Source organism: Mus caroli, chromosome 1 (genome assembly GCF_900094665.2).
Source record: "Mus caroli chromosome 1, CAROLI_EIJ_v1.1, whole genome shotgun sequence".
NCBI lineage: Eukaryota > Metazoa > Chordata > Mammalia > Rodentia > Muridae > Mus > Mus caroli.
This window is the reverse complement of record NC_034570.1, coordinates 103197601-103218217: the sequence shown is the minus strand read 5'-3', so window position 1 is coordinate 103218217 and position 20617 is coordinate 103197601. Positions and strand designations below refer to the sequence as shown.

At 32.5% G+C, this 20617-nt stretch overlaps 1 protein-coding gene across 8 annotated transcripts in view; it reads left to right on the top strand.

The window, feature by feature from the left end:
• The window catches only part of Cdh19 (cadherin 19), a 73950-nt gene that overhangs the window by 13133 nt on the left and 40200 nt on the right, over positions 1-20617 (top strand). For 3 of the 8 annotated variants that reach the window (XM_029478031.1, XM_029477918.1, XM_029477950.1), the window contains 5 exons: positions 2809-2864; positions 3804-4107; positions 6746-7037; positions 17503-17622; positions 19310-19474. In XM_029478031.1, coding sequence (XP_029333891.1) covers positions 3916-4107; positions 6746-7037; positions 17503-17622; positions 19310-19474 — 769 coding nt within the window. In that variant the 5' untranslated portion in view covers positions 2809-2864; positions 3804-3915. The remainder of the gene's footprint in view (positions 1-2808; positions 2865-3803; positions 4108-6745; positions 7038-17502; positions 17623-19309; positions 19475-20617) is intronic. The other 5 variants (XM_029478142.1, XM_029478111.1, XM_029477979.1 and 2 more) reach the window with 4 other exon arrangements.

Here is a 20617-nt window from a genome sequence, read left to right as displayed (position 1 = left end):
TCTCTCTCTCTCTCTCTCTCTCTCTCTCTCTCTCTCTCTCTCATCTTTCTCTATCTCTCTTCCCCTGCATTCTACCCAGGGTGCTTCTGAATCCAGTACTGGTGACAGATGCTATCATCATCAATCACAAGTAGACCATTATTTTTAAAGTTTATACCATTCTCCTGAAATACATGGGAACTGTAGAAAACTTTAAATATAGCAGAGTTGAAGCAACAATACATTTTATGATCCAGATACAACTATTGCTATCATTATATTCAATTATATTCACACATACACTTAGAGAGACACAAACACACACACACACACACACACACGAATCATAAATTAGAAGTTATTCAGGTATGTTTTGCTATATTTGGAATTCCAAAGTAATTTTTTAACTATGTGACATTATATAATTGGAAATATCTGATAGTATATAATGAAATAAGAAATCACTCATATTTTGGGTTATTGACCTGTTACTTATTTATCTTTGTTTTCAAAAATTGTTCCACATTCAGATCTGTGTGTGTGTGTGTGTGTGTGTGTGTGTGTGTGTGTGTGTGTGCAAACACTTGTACACGATGTAACAGTACACAAGTGGAATGGAGAAGATAGCTTAGGAGAGGTGCTTGTTTCTTTGTACTCTGTGATTTCTGAGATAGAAGTCAGGTGTTCAGACTTGGGAGCAAATACAAGATCACTGAACTCTCCTCCTGGGTTAACAAATGATTGATTGATTAATTGGTGAGGTTTTATTGTGTGGCTCAAGCTGCCATAAAGCTCCTGAACCTCTTTCTTCTGCTTCAGTAGCTCTAGGATTACAGGCATGAATCACCAAGGCTAGCCATATTTATGTTAGATTGTGTTAGAAAAAGAAAGAGACAGTTATTTTAAACACCTCTCTTTACAGCAATGCTCCTTTCTTGTCACCATTTACTCTTAAATTGTGTGGGTCAATTTTCTTCTCCTCTAGCGGTTATTATACTGAATGTCTCACATCAAGAAAACCACAGTGTACTGTCTTTTACCTTTGAATTTGTCCTTTTATATGTTATACAGTTCATGCACTTTATACTTGATGATTAGTGGGCTAGTTTCAGATTCTTATGAAAAACTTAAAATATGTCTGTACTTTATATAAAGAAGTTTAAAAATATACTATGTAGCGAAATTATTAACTAAATAATTGATTATACGTAAGTTCACTGTAGCTGTCTTCAGACACACCAGAAGAGGGAGTCAGATCTTGTTACAGATGGTTGTGAGCCACCATGTGGTTGCTGGGATTTGAACTCCGGACCTTCGGAAGAGCAGTCGGGTGCTCTTACCCACTGAGCCATCTCACCAGCCCCTCAAAGACACTTTCAAGGCAAAGAAAACAATCAACTGAAAATAGTTTGGGAACTGGAAGATTAAAGGAAAAGCTTCCATTAGAGATCCATGGTATTGGTGTAGTCCTACTCTTTCTCTCTCTTTTTTTAATTCAGTGAATTCCATGTTGAAATTCTGACCTACAAATGTGGCAAATCATATACTGTGTGATTCTTTTGCAAAATTCTATAAAATAATATTCTTTATTCAATTTAAATGCATCAGTGAGTACTTTTCACTATGTCACAAAACATAGTGAAAAATACTACAGTATTTACAGTACTTACATTGTGAGTATTGTTCACTATGTAACAATACATTTAATTTGCTAAGCCATTATAAGTAACCCCAAAATATCCTTAAGCCACCAGGCAGAACCCAAACAGCTCAATGGTTGACAAACATAGGTTGTTGTTTTATTTTATATATGTCCAAATAAATGCTTTTAAAGAACATTGAGGTCACACTTGGCTATGGTCAAAACAAATTAAATTGTAAGCTAACTTACACAACAGGATGCACACACATTTGTTTCCACTTTTACCAGTGGAGACAATGATGTCTAGGAAAAGAGTAGACAGGATTCAGGATCTGACAGTTCCTACCACTCTGCTACTCTGCAATAATCTTCTAAGGTCCTGTTTTTTTTTTTTGTTTGTTTGTTTCTTTTTCTACTTATATACAGAGAAGGTGATGCTTTCTTTACTACTACAACACAAGAGGTTATGGACTTGCAGAAAACTCCAGGTTAAATTCATTCTGGATAAACTCTGAAGCCATGTTGTTCTATGAGTAACGTCAGATATGTTCATAGCTGCCGTTACTAATAGTAGTATATCCTCTTCTCTGATTTAGACAAAGCTTAACTCAATATAAATTTACTTAATATATTTTCAATTATTTTTAATGTTTAATGTAGGCTTTTCTTTTTTTTGGATATTTTATTTATTTACATTTCAAATGTTATCCCCCTTTCCTCTCTGGAAACCTTCTATCACATACTCCCACCCCTGCCTCTATTAGGATGCTCACCCACCCACCCAACCACTCCTGCCTCCCTGTCCTGTCATTCCTCTACACTGGGACATTGAGCCTTCACAGGACCAAGGGCCTCATTGATGCCAGATAAGTCCATCTTCTGCTACATATTTGGCTGGAGCCTTCTTTGCATTGTTGTTTGGCTGAACCAGTAATTTGTTTATTCTTAGCCATGATACTCTGCTTGAATTGTTCTTATGGTCCTTGATCTGCAATAGAAAAATTTGACAGGCAAAGACTCTACATTTATGTCCGAATTTCTATGAATCATAGTTTTTCATTTGCTATATATACTAAAACAATAATTTTGTTGCAAACAACAAACTGATCCAAAATTCTTATGAAGAAAACACTGTTTCATTTAATCCAACCCTTATTATGTCTCTCTCAGTCATTACTTTGTATTAGTTTATAGGTCATTCCTCTCAGCATTTCCTGACTGTTTTCACAATGCAATCATGCTGGTGAGTAACACATCCCCAATGTGCTTATTATTGGTTTTATTATGTTTTATTAATTCCTAACATATAAAAATTTCTGGGATTAATTGTATATTTTTCTGGAAAACATGCAATTAATTTCTCCTTTCAATTGTTATTTTTTCCTCATGTTTCATTACATTACAACACTTTTTAAAAATATTTTTATTACGTATTTTCCTCAATTACATTTCCAATGCTATCCCAAAAGTCCCCCATACCCTCCCCCCCACTCCCCTACCCACCCTTTCCCACTTTTTGGCCCTGGCGTTCCCCTGTACTGAGGCATATAAAGAATTGGGAACAATCACCCATGGAAGGAGTTACAACACATTTTTTAAAAGAAAAACCTTGATATAATGGTGAAATTCATTCTAATTTTCACATTAAATTCACTATTATTAAATAATTAATAAATTACTAAATAAAGTTTTTCAGTGAAAACATTATTTTATATTTAATTTATTTAGTATAATATAACTTTAGGAATTGTAAGATAAATCTTATGAAAGTCAAAGGAAAGAATTATTTTCCCTCCTTGCTTGACTCTTGCATTAATTCATTAGTCAGACTTTTCTGAACTAGAAATATATGAGAAAGTAAGCCAGTTATATGATAATATAATTTGGCTCTATTTCAATGTCAGCTGTCAATCAAGGAGATTGTTAAAGGATTACTGCAACCTTCAGGGAGATTCATGAGTGCAGTTTAAAACAAATGGTGCTTGAGCTGAAATTTATAGCATTACAATCAAATCATTGCTTAGATACAAAATACAATTAACTAGCTTAATTGGTAGAGAAATTCAATGTCTGTTTTATTCCCTTATTTCCAGCTGCAAATGTTGTAACCTGTCTTTAGTAGTTATGTGAGAAAAATGTTGTTCTTTAAATGTAATATTTTTTTCTATTTCCCACATTTTAGGAACATACAGGATACTTAAAATTATACAGGAGTATTGAGAAACAAACACATTTGGTTTGGATCAGTCCTATTCATTTCTAGAATAAGAGCTGGAATCCAAATACACACCAGAATGAATTATTGCTTCTTGAAACACTGGATATTGATGACTCCTCTTCTATGGCCTTGCCTTAAAGTTTCAGAGACCTTGAAAGCTGAGAAGGCTCAGAGAGCAGTACCTTCTACTTGGAGAGCTAAGCGTGCCTGGGTGTGGAGACCATTTGTTGTACTAGAGGAAATGGATGCTATACAATGTATTGGACAGGTACTTATTTTCTGAAAGAGTTACAATAGATGACTTTGTAAAGATGTGAAGTGAGTTGATTTGGAAAGTCTGATGATTTCCACATATTTAAAGGATCCATTAGAAAGAACAAAGCAAAAGCATAATAAACTTGAATTTGCAAACACTTATTCAGATATTAAAGAGGGAAGTCTAGTTTTTCAATTTCTCTTTCTGTCATGCATATACTGTCTCCATTTATCAACATCTATAAGTAAAATGATGTTATTTGTTACAACGGACCAAAGCAGTCACAGAGTCGAATAATATTTATCAACAATACTTAGCATCATATTATGCTATGCTAAATAGCTATCGACATGCTCTCATTAATGTTGAATGAAGCATATTAATCCAATCCATTTTAATGGCTAAGCAATTTCAAGAGCCTAAATACATCATTTCATTAGTGAAGTATAAAGAATTATTATTTTAATTGTATCAGAGAACTATACTTAAGGAATACTTTCTTATGAGTACCTCTCCAATTAGTACATTAGATGTTTGTATTATTATTTGCTTTATTTAAACACAGTTAATTAAAGTAACATGTTACTTTATAACCTTTTTTTCTCCCTCTGGATAGATGTAGTGAAATACATTAACTGCTAATTAACTGGCGGTAAAGTTTAACTGGAAGCTCTCAGATTTTACTTCCTTTGCTTCTTTTTTTTTTAATTTTATTTAATCTTTTGTTTTTCAACACTCCATATTTTATCCCCCTCCTGGTCTGCCCTCTGGTTGACATACCATACCTCCTCCTCACCTCCATCTCCAATGTCCCCACCCCACCAAACCTCCACAGTTACTGAGGCCTCCAGTCTCTTGATAGTTAGGTGCATCTTCTCTGACTGAACCCAGATCTTATAGTCCTCTGCAGTATATGTATTGAGGACCCCAGGACAGCCAGGGCTATACAGAGAAACCCTGTCTCGAAAAAAACAAAAACAAAAACAAAACAAAAAAACCCAAACCAAACAACCAAACAAACAAAAATCCAATAAATTGATAGTTTAAGCTATACTCTGATTATCTCCAGGATCATATAGAACAAGTGATTAGCCCAGAACAATAGCTTACAACTCTTACAATTGGAATCACTATAAATTATGCGTCATGGATGAATGCCTTTCCATGAAAGTCTTATTCAAAGAAGAGCATATTCATAAATGGTGATCTAGGGACAGATATATGCTTTGTAATACTAACATAATTGAGTTATAACATAGAGAGATCGTAGTGTAAAATAATTTACATATGAGATATCATGCAAGCCATTTTGTTGTATCAAAAGGACATTTGTTTTTACATACAATTTTAAATTCAAAATTATTCATTAACAGTATAGATGATAACAAAGTTGTTTGAACAGAATTACAGTATAAATATAAGAAAAAATATACATATGAAAAATTAGAATGAGGTGCAGTGAGTTTGTATTTCTTAACTGAATTTAATTTTAAAGTTTTAACTTTCCTGTCTTTGTCTCTGTGTCTCTGTCTCTCTGTCTTGAGCTTTCTGTCTCTTTCTCTCCTTTTCTTTCTTTTTAACTTTCTCCCTTTGATACTATGTCTATATATAATCTGTTCTTCTAAGTGCTATGTAGAACAGAATGATCTTGAACTTCTGAACTTCTTGTTTATACTCTTCTATAATTTGAGGCCTCTACCACTGTTCATCATTTAAGTGGTGCTGGTGAGTAAATTGAGGGTTGTTTGCATAGTAGGCAAGTATACTCCTCAGCCCCTTGAGATTTAAATGTCTGTAATACAATTTTCCTCAGTCCTGCATAGACAATTGTCTAAGCATTAAACATACACAAAATCCATGCAACAATGAGGAAGCCTCATTTATTTTTGTTACTCACTACACTATAAAAAGGAATTATTAAAAGCAGACAAGACTGATCAGTGAGTAAATGGGGAAGCCTTGAAGCCTGACAACCTGAGTTCTTAAGAGACAATTGACTTCCACCTATTGTCATCTGATGGTCTACATACAAACATGATGAAAAAAATTACATGCCTACACACACTTGCACACACATGCATACACAAAAAGACAACAAATACCTTTAAAATTATAATAATCAATCTAGATCGCTGCTTTCTTATATTTCTGCATGTCTTAAATTACTATAGATATGTGCGATCATGTTTTTACTGACTGAAAATAAAATAAAAATATTTCAACTAGTTGAGTTTGGCATGATTAACACAATGAATATTTTATGTCCATCAGATTTCTAATTAGACTTATTTTTTAAATAATAAAGTTTTGATATTTCATTGTATTGGAAATTATGAACATCTCTACTGCCTGACATGGATATAATTCTGATGTTAATATTTTACATCGGCGGATATAATGAATTACAAACCAGGTGGAGGTGGTACACACTTTTTATCCCAGAACTCTGGATGCAGAGGCAGGTGAATCTTTGAATTTGAGGCCAGCCTGGTTTACACAGTGAGCTCCAGAATACCCAGAGTTAAAAATATCAAAAACAAATTACATATGATCATTCACTTGGTACTGATTGCTATTTTTAATAATTGTGTATGCTACATTGATTTTTCCGTATAACTAGAAATTCACCTGTCTATGTTTATACTTGCAGCTAAGATCTGACTTAGACAATGGAAACAACTCTTTCCAGTACAAGCTACTGGGGATTGGCGCTGGAAGCTTTAGCATTAATGAAAGAACAGGTGAAATATGTGCCATACAGAAGCTTGATAGAGAGGAACAATCCCTCTACATTCTGAGAGCCCAGGTAATAGACACCACTATTGGGAAGGCTGTGGAAACTGAATCCGAGTTTGTCATCAGAGTTTTGGATATTAATGACAATGAACCCAGATTCCTAGATGAACCATATGAGGCCATTGTACCTGAGATGTCTCCAGAAGGTACTAAATGATAATTTACATCAGAACTTTATTTGCACAGAGAATAGATTTAAAGTTTGGAATATATGTTTGGTAGGGCATTGTTTAATTTTCATAATTCTTTTGACAAAAAAATTAAAGTAAAATATTTGAAAAATTAGATTATGTAATATTATTTGATAAGGTACAATTAGAAGAAAATTTTTGACTGCTTCCTGTTGAACTTTATTTAGTTAATGTCTTATTATTTCCTCAAGCTTGTTTGTTCTCCTAAGGTATAATGTGATAGTTTTATTCTTGCACTATTTGTATCAAACACAAACATTCATATATACTACTTGTCTTTGTTGGCTGCATATATATCTTAAATGAAATTAATTTCAAACATGAACTTCCAAGTAGAATTCAGCTAAAAATGTATATTTTACATATTTTTCATTCTGTATTGTGAAGTTATTTTCATATCATTCTTAAATTTTAATATAAAAAGTTTAGATGTACATACTTTATTGATTACTAATTTTACAAAATATTCATGATAGATTAAAGAAAATAATTTTTATAAAAGATGATGATATGATAGCTGATAAATATCTTCAACAAAGTGGCTGGATATAAAATTAACTCAAACAAATCAGTAGCCTTCCTTTATAGAAATGATAAATGGGCTCAGAAAGAAAATAAGGAAACAACACCCTTCACAATGTCACAAAAAATTATAAAATATCTTGGACTAACTCTAAACAAACAAGTGAAAGACCTATAGAAAAGAACTTCAAGTTTCTTAAGAAAGAAATTGGAAAGGACATCAGAAAATGGAGAGATTTTTCCATGCTCATGGACTGGTTAGATTGACATATTAAAAATGGCCATGCTACCAAAAGCAATCTACAGATTCAATATATTCCCCATCAAAATTCCAAAACAATTCTTCACAGACATGGAAAGAGCAAGTCTCAATTTCATATGGAAAAACAAACAAACTAAAACAACAACAACAACAACACCCAGTATAGCGAAAACAATTATTTACTATAAAGAACTTCTGGGGAAACACCATCTCGACCTTAAATTGTACTACAGAGCAATAATAATAAAAACTGCATAGTATTGGCACAGAGACAGGCAGGTAGATCAATGGAATAGAATTGAACACCCAGAAATAAACCGACACATGTATGGACACTTGGTCTTTGACAAAGAAGCCAAAAATGTACAATGGAAAAAGGAAAGCAATAAGGAGTGTTGGTACAACTGGCAATCTTTATGTAGAAAAATGAAATTAAATCCATATTTGTCACCTTGCACAAAGCTCAAGTCAAAGTGGTTCAAGGACTTCAACATAAAACCAGAAACACTGGATCTAATAGAAGAGAAAGTGTGAAAGAGCCACTAAATCAATGGCAAGAGGTAAAATTTTCTAAACAGAATGCCAATGGCTCAGTCTCTAAGATCAAGGATTGGTAAATGGGACCTCATGAAACTGAAAAGCTTTTTCTGTCAGGCAATAGACACACTCAGTTCAAACTGATATCCTCTTTGAGATGTGGGTTAGGAGGAGGGAGAATTGGATGAAGAACTGTGGGAGGAGGTATGGGGAGGTGGGCAATGGCTTGTGTATAAAAAAAGTACAAGTAATAATTAAGAACTATTAGAAGCATTAAAATCAAGGAATACAAAATAAACGAATGCTTGGAAAATAATCTTTTCTTATTTTAAGTTACTTTTCAATGCTATTGCCATTAAAGCCTTAATTACAATGATTGAAGAGAAGATGATTTGTGTGGAGCAAAGTAACCATCTTCTTTGGGGAGGAAAAATATCTGGACAGTCCAGAGAACCTAGGATTACAAAAAAGTTTTTTTTATTAAGTCAGTTAAAATGTGGATAATAATATATAGAATAATTTAATTTAAAAATCCATTTAAAATTATAAATTAATGCTTCAGTCATGTTCTTAAAATATGCCAACATATTTTGAAGTTCATTCATGAAAAATGTGCAATTATCCATTGATTGTAAAATATATATCCCATTGTATTCTTTCCTGGTTTTCCACCTTTTAACATAGCAGTTACAAACTAGTGGTCATATTCTACACTGATTAGAATATAGGCCTTTAACTAAAACAACATCAAGTTAGTTGCACAAAACATTTTAAAACAAATTATGGTAAAATATTTTTAAAAGTTCTACAATTTAGTTATTTGATAGCTACGCAAGCTAGTGTCTAGTAGGCAGTTCAATAATTATGTGTTCCTTATTGATCCAACCTTGGACATACTTCTAAGACTTAAGTTGAGGCTTTTACTTTTTCATGTCTTGGCTAAATTAATTACTCATTTCCTTGTACACAATGTTTGGTTTTCCTAGTTTCATGGACACTTGAAATATAGCCTTTTTCAAACTTGGACTGTCAAATGGAATTGGGCTAAAATTGTGTGTGTGTGTGTGTGTGAGAGAGAGAGAGAGAGAGAGAGAGAGAGAGAGAGAGAGAGAGAGAGCATGTTTATGTGTGCTTTCATTTGTTACACTAGACTACAAAGCTATTATCTTCCTTCCATACAAAAAATACTGCTTACAACACTCAAATATTCAGAATTCTTGAGGTTCCGAATGATTGAATACATACACAAACCAATCCATTTCTGTATGTACATGCTACACAAGTCATGAGACCAATTTCAGATTTGTACAGTGTATATATAACCGAGAAACCATGAGTGTGGATGAAGAAACAGGGTGACCCAAGGGATTGTAAAATTCTAGTAACTAGTCGAGCATCATTCTGAAATGATTTTTATTGAAGGTGAATATGCATGTTTATATCTTTGTGACTAACCTCCATAGTGACTTACTATGATAATCTTCCCTGATGGCTATCAGTTTTCATCTAATATGCTATGTTTAAAGTGGGGGGATTAAAAATAGGTTGTGTAGGGTTAGAGGAGTGAGTCAGCAGTTAAAAGAACTGGCTGCTCTTTGAGAGAAACTGATTTGATTCCATATACCCACCAAGAAATGCATAACACTCAGTAACTCTACATCTAGGAAACCTGATGTCCTCCTCTTCTGGACTTCAGGGATTCCAGGTACTTTATTATTATTATCACAAACATAAGTGAGGGCAAACAAAAATCTTCTTCACATAAAAATATATTATTTAAAATATATTTTTTTTTTACCTAACTTACAGGCAGAAAACCTTCTTTAGTAAGTTAAGCTTTAGTTTTGCTTAGGAGCATGTTTAAGCCCCTAATAGGGTTATAGCCACATGGACTGTTAACAAAAATTCAGGTAATTTATTTTCCAAGAATCAATTTAAAACATACTTTATTAAATTGGTTCATAATATATACTCAACAAAAATAATAAATAAACCCTCTTAGTTTTCATACTGTGAATGAAAATTTCTGCTGCACCTCATGATGATCATATATATGAATACAAAATATGTAAAGTTAATCAGTTTAAAATTTGATTTTGTATGAGTTTCTCCTTATAGAAATCAAAATTTCTAGCCTTTAAATCTTTATTCATTTCCCTGATGCTTAATGAAATAAATAAAGTTTCCAAAACTTTCATATCATAGGGAAATACACTAGTATTTCTTTTCAAAATATGCAAGAATCTGTTGTTACATCTATGATAATTTTATTAACAAAATATGACACAACTTGTGAATGAGATTCTGTTGACTATTGATAAAGAATGACTATAACAGCATTTCACATTTGAAATATAAATGAAATAGGCATATTGAATTCTGTTGTTGTTAAAAAATATCTGAAATTACATATTTATTGTTTTNGGAAAAGCACATCAAATTGTCCTCAATAATACTGGAAATCTATGATCAATATTATAGAGAACATCATAATGTGCAAGTGTGATAAAACTTATAATTCAAGTAAATATACATGAATATTAATGATTATAATTATTTCTCAGAAAATAATTTTTTCTTTTTAAATTATGAACATTTAAGATTAATTCTCAGAATCTTAAGACTTTGCACATAAATTTGGATGAATTTTTAACATGAGTTTGGTTAAATTTTTATTTTATTTCTTCTGACATTTCACCTGCTTTTTAAACAAAGCTTAACACATCTGACTGGAAATCTGTGTCTGAGTTTTAATGGTAGAGGTGTCAAACATGCAACACATGAGTACAATCATAGACTTAATTTTAGATGGCTATGGTCAGAAAAATAAAAGTAAGTGGAAACACTGTACATTTAGTGGGGGAAGTGGGATACAAAACCTCTTTCTCATATATGACTTGTAATTTCTGCTGTTAAGGAATTACCTACCAAACATAAGATTGTGTCATTTAGGCCTTACTAGTACGTGACGATCTTCCTACTAATACAATTGGGTTTCATTGTGAATGGACAGGCAGACCTCTGATAAAATAGTGACTTGTCTTATGAACCTAATGACTTTAATCATCTAATTAATCCTTTCACTATTTCATGGTTAGAAAAATACCTAATGTAATGTACAGGTAAATATAGTTTTATATAGTGTACATTCCTTTAGAGTTTACAGTTATACCAGTAAATATCTTGCTATTTTAAAGATGAATAAAACTTATGAACTACATGTCCAAATAGTGATGTCATGCATATCTATAGAGGTGATGACCTTTAGACATAGCACTCATGGGCAGAATCACATGGGTTATCTATGGGTTCTAGTTCTGCTAGTCTACACTAAGAGTGACAGGCAGGCCTGAACATGTTAGTGCTTATTTCAAACCACAAAATTAATGTCTCCTAACACAATTTGTATTTCCAATATATTGAAAATCTCTTAACTGTCATACTAGACATCTCAAACCTATATAATACTTACATATCAAAATAAATGAGTCATTTTAAAATTGAAGAATTAAATCTTATCAGTCAACACTTATAAACTGTGACACATGTGTTTATTTAAGTGCTCACCAATAAATATACACGTTACTTATATAATGGCCAAGGTTTGGGTTTCTGAGCTGAATTCCTTATGGCCACCATAATTAGTGTACATGTAAAAAATTATTACTCTTTTATATCTCTGTTTGGATGCCTCTGATCATTATGAGGAGATAAAACACTCTCTGTGAGCTGAAACACCACAAGGTAAAGAGGTTCACTTGCAGATGCTGAACTTAACAGTTGAGTGGGAATCATTCAGTCTTTCATAAAATTCTTGGGTGATCATAAATGTCAAATAAATCTACATTAACAGAGTTCAAATTTCCTTAGATCAGTTTATATCTAGTGCTGACAGAATACGTTAATGTGTGGAGAAATTCTATTATTGATTCTGCTACCAAGGTTTCTTCTAATATTCAAGTTTTGTTTAGTTTTATCGAGATTAGCACTTAACCTTTCTGCAAACATGATAATTATATGAAATTATATATATATACTATGTTATTTTCTCTGATACTGTATAATCATCACATTTAAATTCGATCTGGGTCATAAAAATGAAAGAATTTAATAGCAATATATAATTCCCAAAGAGAAGTAAACTATACTTTTCTCTGAAATACCTGGTACAATCTACATCCCATGACATTGATATAATACATCTTCCAGAAAGCAATGAGGCAGCATAGACCAAATCCAGTATTGTATGACATTTATTTCCACAAATATATTGTATGATCATGGTAAAGATTCAGTAGATAACCAAAAAGATGTAATACTTAAATTCACATTAATGTGAGAATGTCTGTTACATGATTTTAGCCATTCATTCAGAAACAAGCAATGTTGCACTGTATATTATTTGTTTGATAAACGTGAAAACAATGTAGTGGTATTTAAGGATGTGTTGATGTTACTCCTATTTTTAATTACAGTGACTGTGCTTTTGAAAAATGAATGGGTAAAATATTTCTTCTTACACAGTTTAATATAATAGAATCTTGCTAACTTTGTCCTAAAGAATTTTTTATTAAGTTAATTTTACATTAGATTTTTATTTATTTCCTTACAAAGATGTCTATCAATTTGTCATTATTTTGTTGTAAATACATGGTGTTGCTTTTTGAGAAATGGAATAAAGTAAAACCATAGGAGGCATGAAATATCATTTGGTTTTAATTTAGGAAAAGATGTTGGCACTTCACAAAGTATATGATCACTCTTGAGCTACATCTAAACACACAGATAGACAGGCAGGCAGGCAGACAGGCAGACAGATGGGAGAGAGAAAGACGCAACAATAAAAACAGTGTCCAACAATTTGAAAGAGAAGAAGAGGAGGTAAATATAAATGTTTTTTAAGAGAAACAAATGGAGTCATAATATACTTATCCAAACTTTATTTACAAACTAAACTGTAATTAAATTCAGGCAGGAAAACAGATCAAATTGGATTGAAGCTAATCAGGATTATTTTGACAGTTATTTAGATGTTATATCATACATATTTCCAGAGCATGAATTATATATATATATATATATATATATATATATATATATAGAGAGAGAGAGAGAGAGAGAGAGAGAGAATATAAAATCATATGCTATATGCATACATAATATATATTCATAATAGAATATAGACAGTTCATATACATATGCATAAAATATGTTTCAGTTGAATTATATACAAAACATTTGTGTACATTTTTTGCAGACACCTCAAAACTGTGCCTTTTCATTTACTTTTTTATTAATCATTTTATTCAATTACATTTCAAATGATATCCCCCTTCCCAGTTGCTCCTCCACAACCTTCCCCATTCCATTTCTTCCCTCCCCTCTCCACTTTTCCTCCATTAGGGTGCTCCTCCCCCGACTCATCTACTCCTGGCTCATCACTCTAGCATCCCCCTGTGCTGGGGCATCAAATCTCCACAAGACCAAGGAACTCCTCTCCTATTGATGTCAGATAACATTATTTAACTAAAATGTAATTTTTTCATGTTCTCTCTTCTATATCTCGTATGTCTGTTTCCTCATCCAAAATTCATTTTCCCCTTCTTATTTATGTTACCTATACATATACATGGAGACATCCATAAATGGGTATTCTGAATCTACTTAGATTACCTGTATGTATGTAGTCTTAGGACTGATTTAGGTTTAATCAACCTGGAAGCTCATCCCTTGGGAAGATTAATTTCCCCTTTTCTTAGAAGTTAATCACTTGTATTTTTTCATCTAGCTATAGAGTAGCACAAAAGTTCCCTCATCAATATCTATATGCCAACTATTGCAAGAGCTGTCAGAGCTTTAGGTCCAATTATTCCTGAGATTTCACAGGTGCATTGCTTTCATCACTAGATGGTACAAACTCATAGAATAATTCCTGGTTTCTCTGGTTCTTACAAACATTCTTCTCACTTTTCTGAGATGTTCCTTGGTCTATAGGAACACAGCCATTGAAAATGTTTATGTGTTAAGGATGAATACACTTTTAGCTGACATTTCCATTTTAAGATTATGCCTTTTTTGACTTTATAATATAATTTTATCAGTTCTACTTTTTGTTTTCTTCCTCCAAACTCTCATCTACACCACCGTTTCTTATAAATGGAAACATAAGAGTTAATCATTTGTTTCTATCAAATAAGAAACCTTAATTAGCATATATTTAGCCAATAATAGAAGCAGAGTCTCTCAAACAATTGATCATTTGCACTAGAGAGATGCATCATTATTTTTTAGTGAATTTGCCAATTACATATGAATTATAGAGGTGATGCTTAACTTGAAGCAACTGTAAAAAATAATTTCAAAGTCAATGAAAATTAAGAAAAGTAGAAATATATAAAATTACATCATAGTCTTTGTGTTGTAGAATGATGGATTTTAAAGTTAATATCTCAAAAATATGAATAAGAATTAAGATGAAGTATAAATATGCCAAACTTTTAGAAAGTCCAGCCTTTGTTGAATGTTTGTACGTACATGCACATGTAGATAAATATGTGATTTTGTGTATATCCTTCCTCAATCCTCATTGTTCTGATCAAGGACAGATCAAATCTGAAACATAGTATAATTTTTAAGTTGCCTAATTATAAGGCCATTGATTCTTAAATTTACATAACTGGCCTGGAGAAATGGCTCAGGATGAATGTGTGCTTACTGAGTAAAATTGAGTTCAGATCCCAAACTTATATAAGAACCTGTACATTCCCATGATCACCAGTAGCACCAGTGATGGGGAGAGTGAAAGCAAAAGGATACCAGGACTGCTTGACCAAGTGCCTAGCTCAGCAACTGACCTTGTTTCAAACTAGAAGGACAAAGAGAGGACAGGACAGTAGATTCACTCCTTTCACTGACAAACACAAGCATATGCATGTACTGAAACATGAATATGTGAGCATATTTCACACTCACATGGAGATACATAAAATAATCATGCAAAATAACAGTTTCATAATAAAAAATAATGAGATTCTTCTCCAGAAATCAAATTCCTTATTAAGCTATCATAACAAGGGTATTCTGTGAATTTATATAAAACAGTTTTTATTCACTCAAAAGATTTTGATCTAATTTTCCACACAGTTAACTAATTATGTTGAGTGATACATAAATCAAATATATTAGGTTTTTTATTTAGTACAAAGCAAGATAATAACATTAAGTTTTTTGTTACAAGAAAATTATGCCACAATTTGTCATTCTCTCTTTTTTTTTTTTTTTTAAGGAAAGGAAAACTTGATAGCAATGTGGTGTGCCAAGTGGGGTTCATTGCATTTCCTTTTCTTCTTTCTTACTTACATAATTATATGTTAAAGGCATTTAACATGTAAAATATTATGAATATCTTCAGTTAGCAAATTATGGCTTTTCTGAGTTTCAGAAAGCAGACATCTGGTTTAGGTATTGAAACTAGAGCTGGGTGTCTATGAAAAAAAATATACAGAGGAAATAGAAAAAAAATAAAATTTTTAGGTTCAGGGGACAATTTAAGAACATTTTTCCCCAGTGCCTTATACACAAATTAAATTAATCATCTCTGGGATATTTCTTTACAGTATTTTAATCATTACATTAGAGGCATGTTTTTTTAAAAAGCACATGAAGCTACCTTGTCTGTATGTTGAACAGCTTGGATGGTAAAGATTTTGAATCAATGGATGAAACACTTTCTTTTCATACATTCTATTATACCATGATTTTTAATTAGGTTGAGATTTTGGATAATGATTATATTAATAGCTATTTGCTACAAAATATCCTGCTTTGTTCAACAGTTTTTACTTTCAGCAGTTAAAATACATGGGGCATTTATGATATCGATTTTCTGGGAGATTTTATGAAACTATCTGTGAAGAGACCTGAAAAGTCTACTTAATTTTGTGATCTTTTTATCATTCTTATGTATAAAGAACATAGTACTTCAAAAGATGATTTTTCATAAGGATCATGATCAGTTGTATGTTAATAGTAACACAAAAGGATGGACCATCTAGAGACTGCCATATCCAGGGTTCCATCCCATAATCAGCCTCCAAACACTGACACCATTGCATACACTAGCAAGATTTTGCTGAAAGGACCCAGATAGAGCTGTCTCTCGTGAGACTATGCCGGGGCCTAGCAAACACAGAAGGGGATGCTCACAGTCAGCTATTGGATGGATCACAGGGCTCCCAATGGAGGAGCTAGAGAATGTAACCAAGGAGCTAAAGGGATGTGCAACCCTATAGGTGGGACAACAACATGAACTAACCAATACCCCCCGGAGCTCGTGTCTCTAGCTGCACATGTATCAGAAGATGGCCTAGTCGGCCATTAGTGGAAAAAGAGGCCCATTGGTCGTGCAAACTTTATCTGCCTCAGTACAGGGGAACGCCAGGGCCAAGAAGTGGGAGTGGGTGGGTGGGGAAGTGGGTGGGGTACTTTTGGGATAGAACTGGAAATGTAAATGAAATAAATACCTAATTTAAAAAAAGAAAAGTTCGGTTCTTTGAAATACTTATTTGTTATCTCTTAATGTTTATTATAGATATACAATTAAGTATGTCCATATATTGAATTCTAATAATAATGCTTACTTATATGTCTACTTTTTAAAAAAATAAATCAAGTAGATATTTACAAAGAGATTTAGGAATATTAATTCAATCGATAGTTCTTGAAACTCATTACTATAATGTTTGCAAGTGTCTTTCAACATTATTTATTTATTTCAGCTACAGGCTGCTTTAACATATTTGATAGTATTTTCAAGTTCCTCCACTAATCACACATCTTGTAAAAATCGTAAACAATATGCAACAATGAATGATTTAATAGCTCATTTTACGAAAATGCGTTTACTATCCGCAGAACTTAAGGGAATGAAGTCTATTGATATAGGTATATTTGTTTGTATATTGCCTAATAATTTGTCCTTTGAAATGGGAAGAACAGCATAATATTCTTTAACATGATCATTTTGTTTGTTTTATAGAATGGGATTTATTGTAGAGTAAGACTTAAATCTGAGTTACTGTTAATACATCTTTTCTCTAGGAACATTTGTCATCAAGGTGACAGCCAATGATGCAGATGATCCTTCAACTGGCTATCATGCTCGCATCCTATACAACTTAGAACGAGGTCAACCATACTTTTCTGTTGAGCCGACAACAGGTATATGTGAATTTAAAAAAAAATACAATTTTTCATGATTCTCAAGAGGAAAAATTCCTGCACAAATCATTTGGTTGAAAACACGTTCTATAGTAGATGCCATTTTTCAACATAATGTGGTGGCATTCACTAATAGTTAAATTAAATAAAACATTGTATGATTCAGAGATTGGATTTTCCATATATCTCATAGAATATTTATATATGTGATAAAAATATCTATGCAGCAAATATTATAAGTCTAAAAAAAGATAAAAAGATAAAAAAAGAGCAAAGATCTGTAAAAATATGGGAAGTAAATGTTACAGGAAGCTAACCAGACATCATATAGCAAAAGACAGAAAGCAAATTAAAACGTCCCACCTTCAGTAAATATCAGGAGCATAAAGCTAAAACATAAAAAAGAGGCATGTGCATTCCTAACCAGATATCTAACTTACTGTATAATATTACATATATATGGTGTCATAAGTTAAGGAAGTCCATTACGAAAAAGCTTTTATTTAGTACACTTTTGTCTTTATATCTGAAACAGGGCCGTTTTATACTTTTTGTTTGCTTGTTTGTGTCCTTTATTTATTTATTTTTCTGTTTCAAAGCGGCGTTTTTTTTTATTGGATATTTTCTTTATTTACATTTCAAATGTTATCTCCTTTCAGAGTATTCCCCCGGAACTCCCCCATCCCATCTCCTCTCCCCTTGCTTCTATGAGGGTGTTACCCTACCCAGCCACGAACTCCTTACTCTGCAACCTGGAATTCGTCCATATTGGGGCATTGAGCCTTCACAGGACCAAGGGCCTCTCTTCCCATTGATGCCCAACAAGGCGATCCTCTGCTACATATGCAGCTAGAGCCATGGGTCCCTCCACATGTACTCTCCGTTGTAAGGTCTTTTGGGTACATATGCTCTAGAGCAGTATAGAGATTGTTTGATCCCCAGATTCTTCAGGAAATTCCACCCTGATTTTAGAGTGCCCAAACCAGTTTGCCCTCTCACTAGCAGTAAATTTCCTCCTTTCTGTGCTTTTATTTTTTTCTTTTATTTGTTTTATTAATTTTAAAATATAAATATTTAATTCCTTCATAGAATCTTGTTTGTTCAATTCTGACTTTATACTAGGCGTTATAGCACATAAAGAATTTTTCAAGGTTTGACTCTATGACAACTTAAATAATAAGAACAACATAGGGGTTAGAACTTAGAATGCTCTAATAAACATGTGGATATAAATGAATACATATGTTTAAGCAGTCAAGGATTCCCAAGTGAAGATCAAGGTTCAAATGAGAGATAAAAAGTAAAGGTAACTTTAGATTTCTTATAAAGGAAGATTTTGCTGAACCCAGGCTGATGACCTAAGTCTGTTCAAAGTAAAGTACAGACTGGCCTCCTGAGTTATGGGGAAAATATAAAAGACAGACATTCATTCTTAATTGGGAAAAACTGAGGCTCCTGAAATACTTAGAGTATACTTGCTATCCTATTGTATTATAGTTATAGTCTCATTTAGTAATATGATAATAGTCCTGATCAAATTAGTGTTCAATTTTACTATTGCTGCTGATCTCTATGTTAGTAGCTTGCATATGTCAGAAAGAGTATTACATCATAGGATACTTAAGATGTTAGCTAGAAAAGGGTCATGAGAACTAATAACTGGAATTGTATTATTTATTTTTTAAAGGAGTCATAAGGATATCTTCTAAGATGGATAGAGAGTTGCAAGATACATACTGTGTAATTATTCAAGCCAAGGACATGCTCGGTCAGCCTGGAGCCCTGTCTGGAACAACGACCGTATCAATTAAGCTGTCAGATATTAATGACAACAAGCCAATATTCAAAGAAAGTAAGGAGAAAGTAACTTGAATTTCCATTTTATTTTATATTGTGTGAATATGCAGCTTAAAATTACATAAAATAAATGTGCTATTTGTTTATACCGTTGAATTATTCTAACGTGAAAACATCAGAGAAAAGTAACAGCTCTGCACTTTACTGCTGCAGTGACCAATTCCCACAAGCTGATGATTTATCTATTGTTTTTTTTTTTTAATCGTTAGTATGGGCTCACTACAGTAAAAATTCCCTGGATATTTCCTATATCTCTTGGGCACAATCTACTTCATTCTTTATTAGACTGTTGATATTTTTTACATTATCTGTGTAGCTAGTATTAGATAGAGTTTCCTTAAAGACTGTTAGCGGGGAGTCAATCATAAATTCAAAGGTTTCCTGAAAATTATTGACTGACCACACGTCTCAGCAGCAACTAGTAAACTAAACAATTTTCACATTTCACATCTATGCTAAATATTTTTGCCTCTATTTCCACTTTGATGGTTTCACATGATTAGAGTACAGAGCTAAATGAATCAGGCTAAACTCTCCTTGTCAAGGCCAACTTATTAGCAGATTAATTTTACTTGTGAGTTTGCTTTCTTTTGCTATTTCCAGAAACATATTCATGAACTCACAGGGAATTGAGATGAATATTTTTTTGGAACTGTTCTTTTGTGCATCTGTAATAATAATTTAACAAGTAATTGTAGTTTTTGTTCTTGAAGGAAGAAAAAGTTACATTTGCTCTAATCATTTATTACATACATCAAATCGTGAGAAATTTTCAGGTAGTCATAACTTAGGAACAAAGATAGATTCACAATACTTTTTAAAACATGAACAATTATCAATTATTATAAAAAACACCAGATGAAGAGAATAGTAGATATGATTATTAATCATAGCATAATTTTTGGAATTTGATTATAGATATGCAGAGATGAAACTGTCATTCTGTTTGGCTTCCACTTTTAATACAGTTTAATATTTGCTGTTTTTTTTTAATTTTTAATATTTTTATTACATATTTTCCTCAATTACATTTCCAATGTTATCCCAAAAGTCCCCCATAGCGCCCCCCACTTCCCTACCCACCCATTCCCATTCTTTTGGCTCTGGCATTCCCCTATATTGGGGCATATAAAGTTTG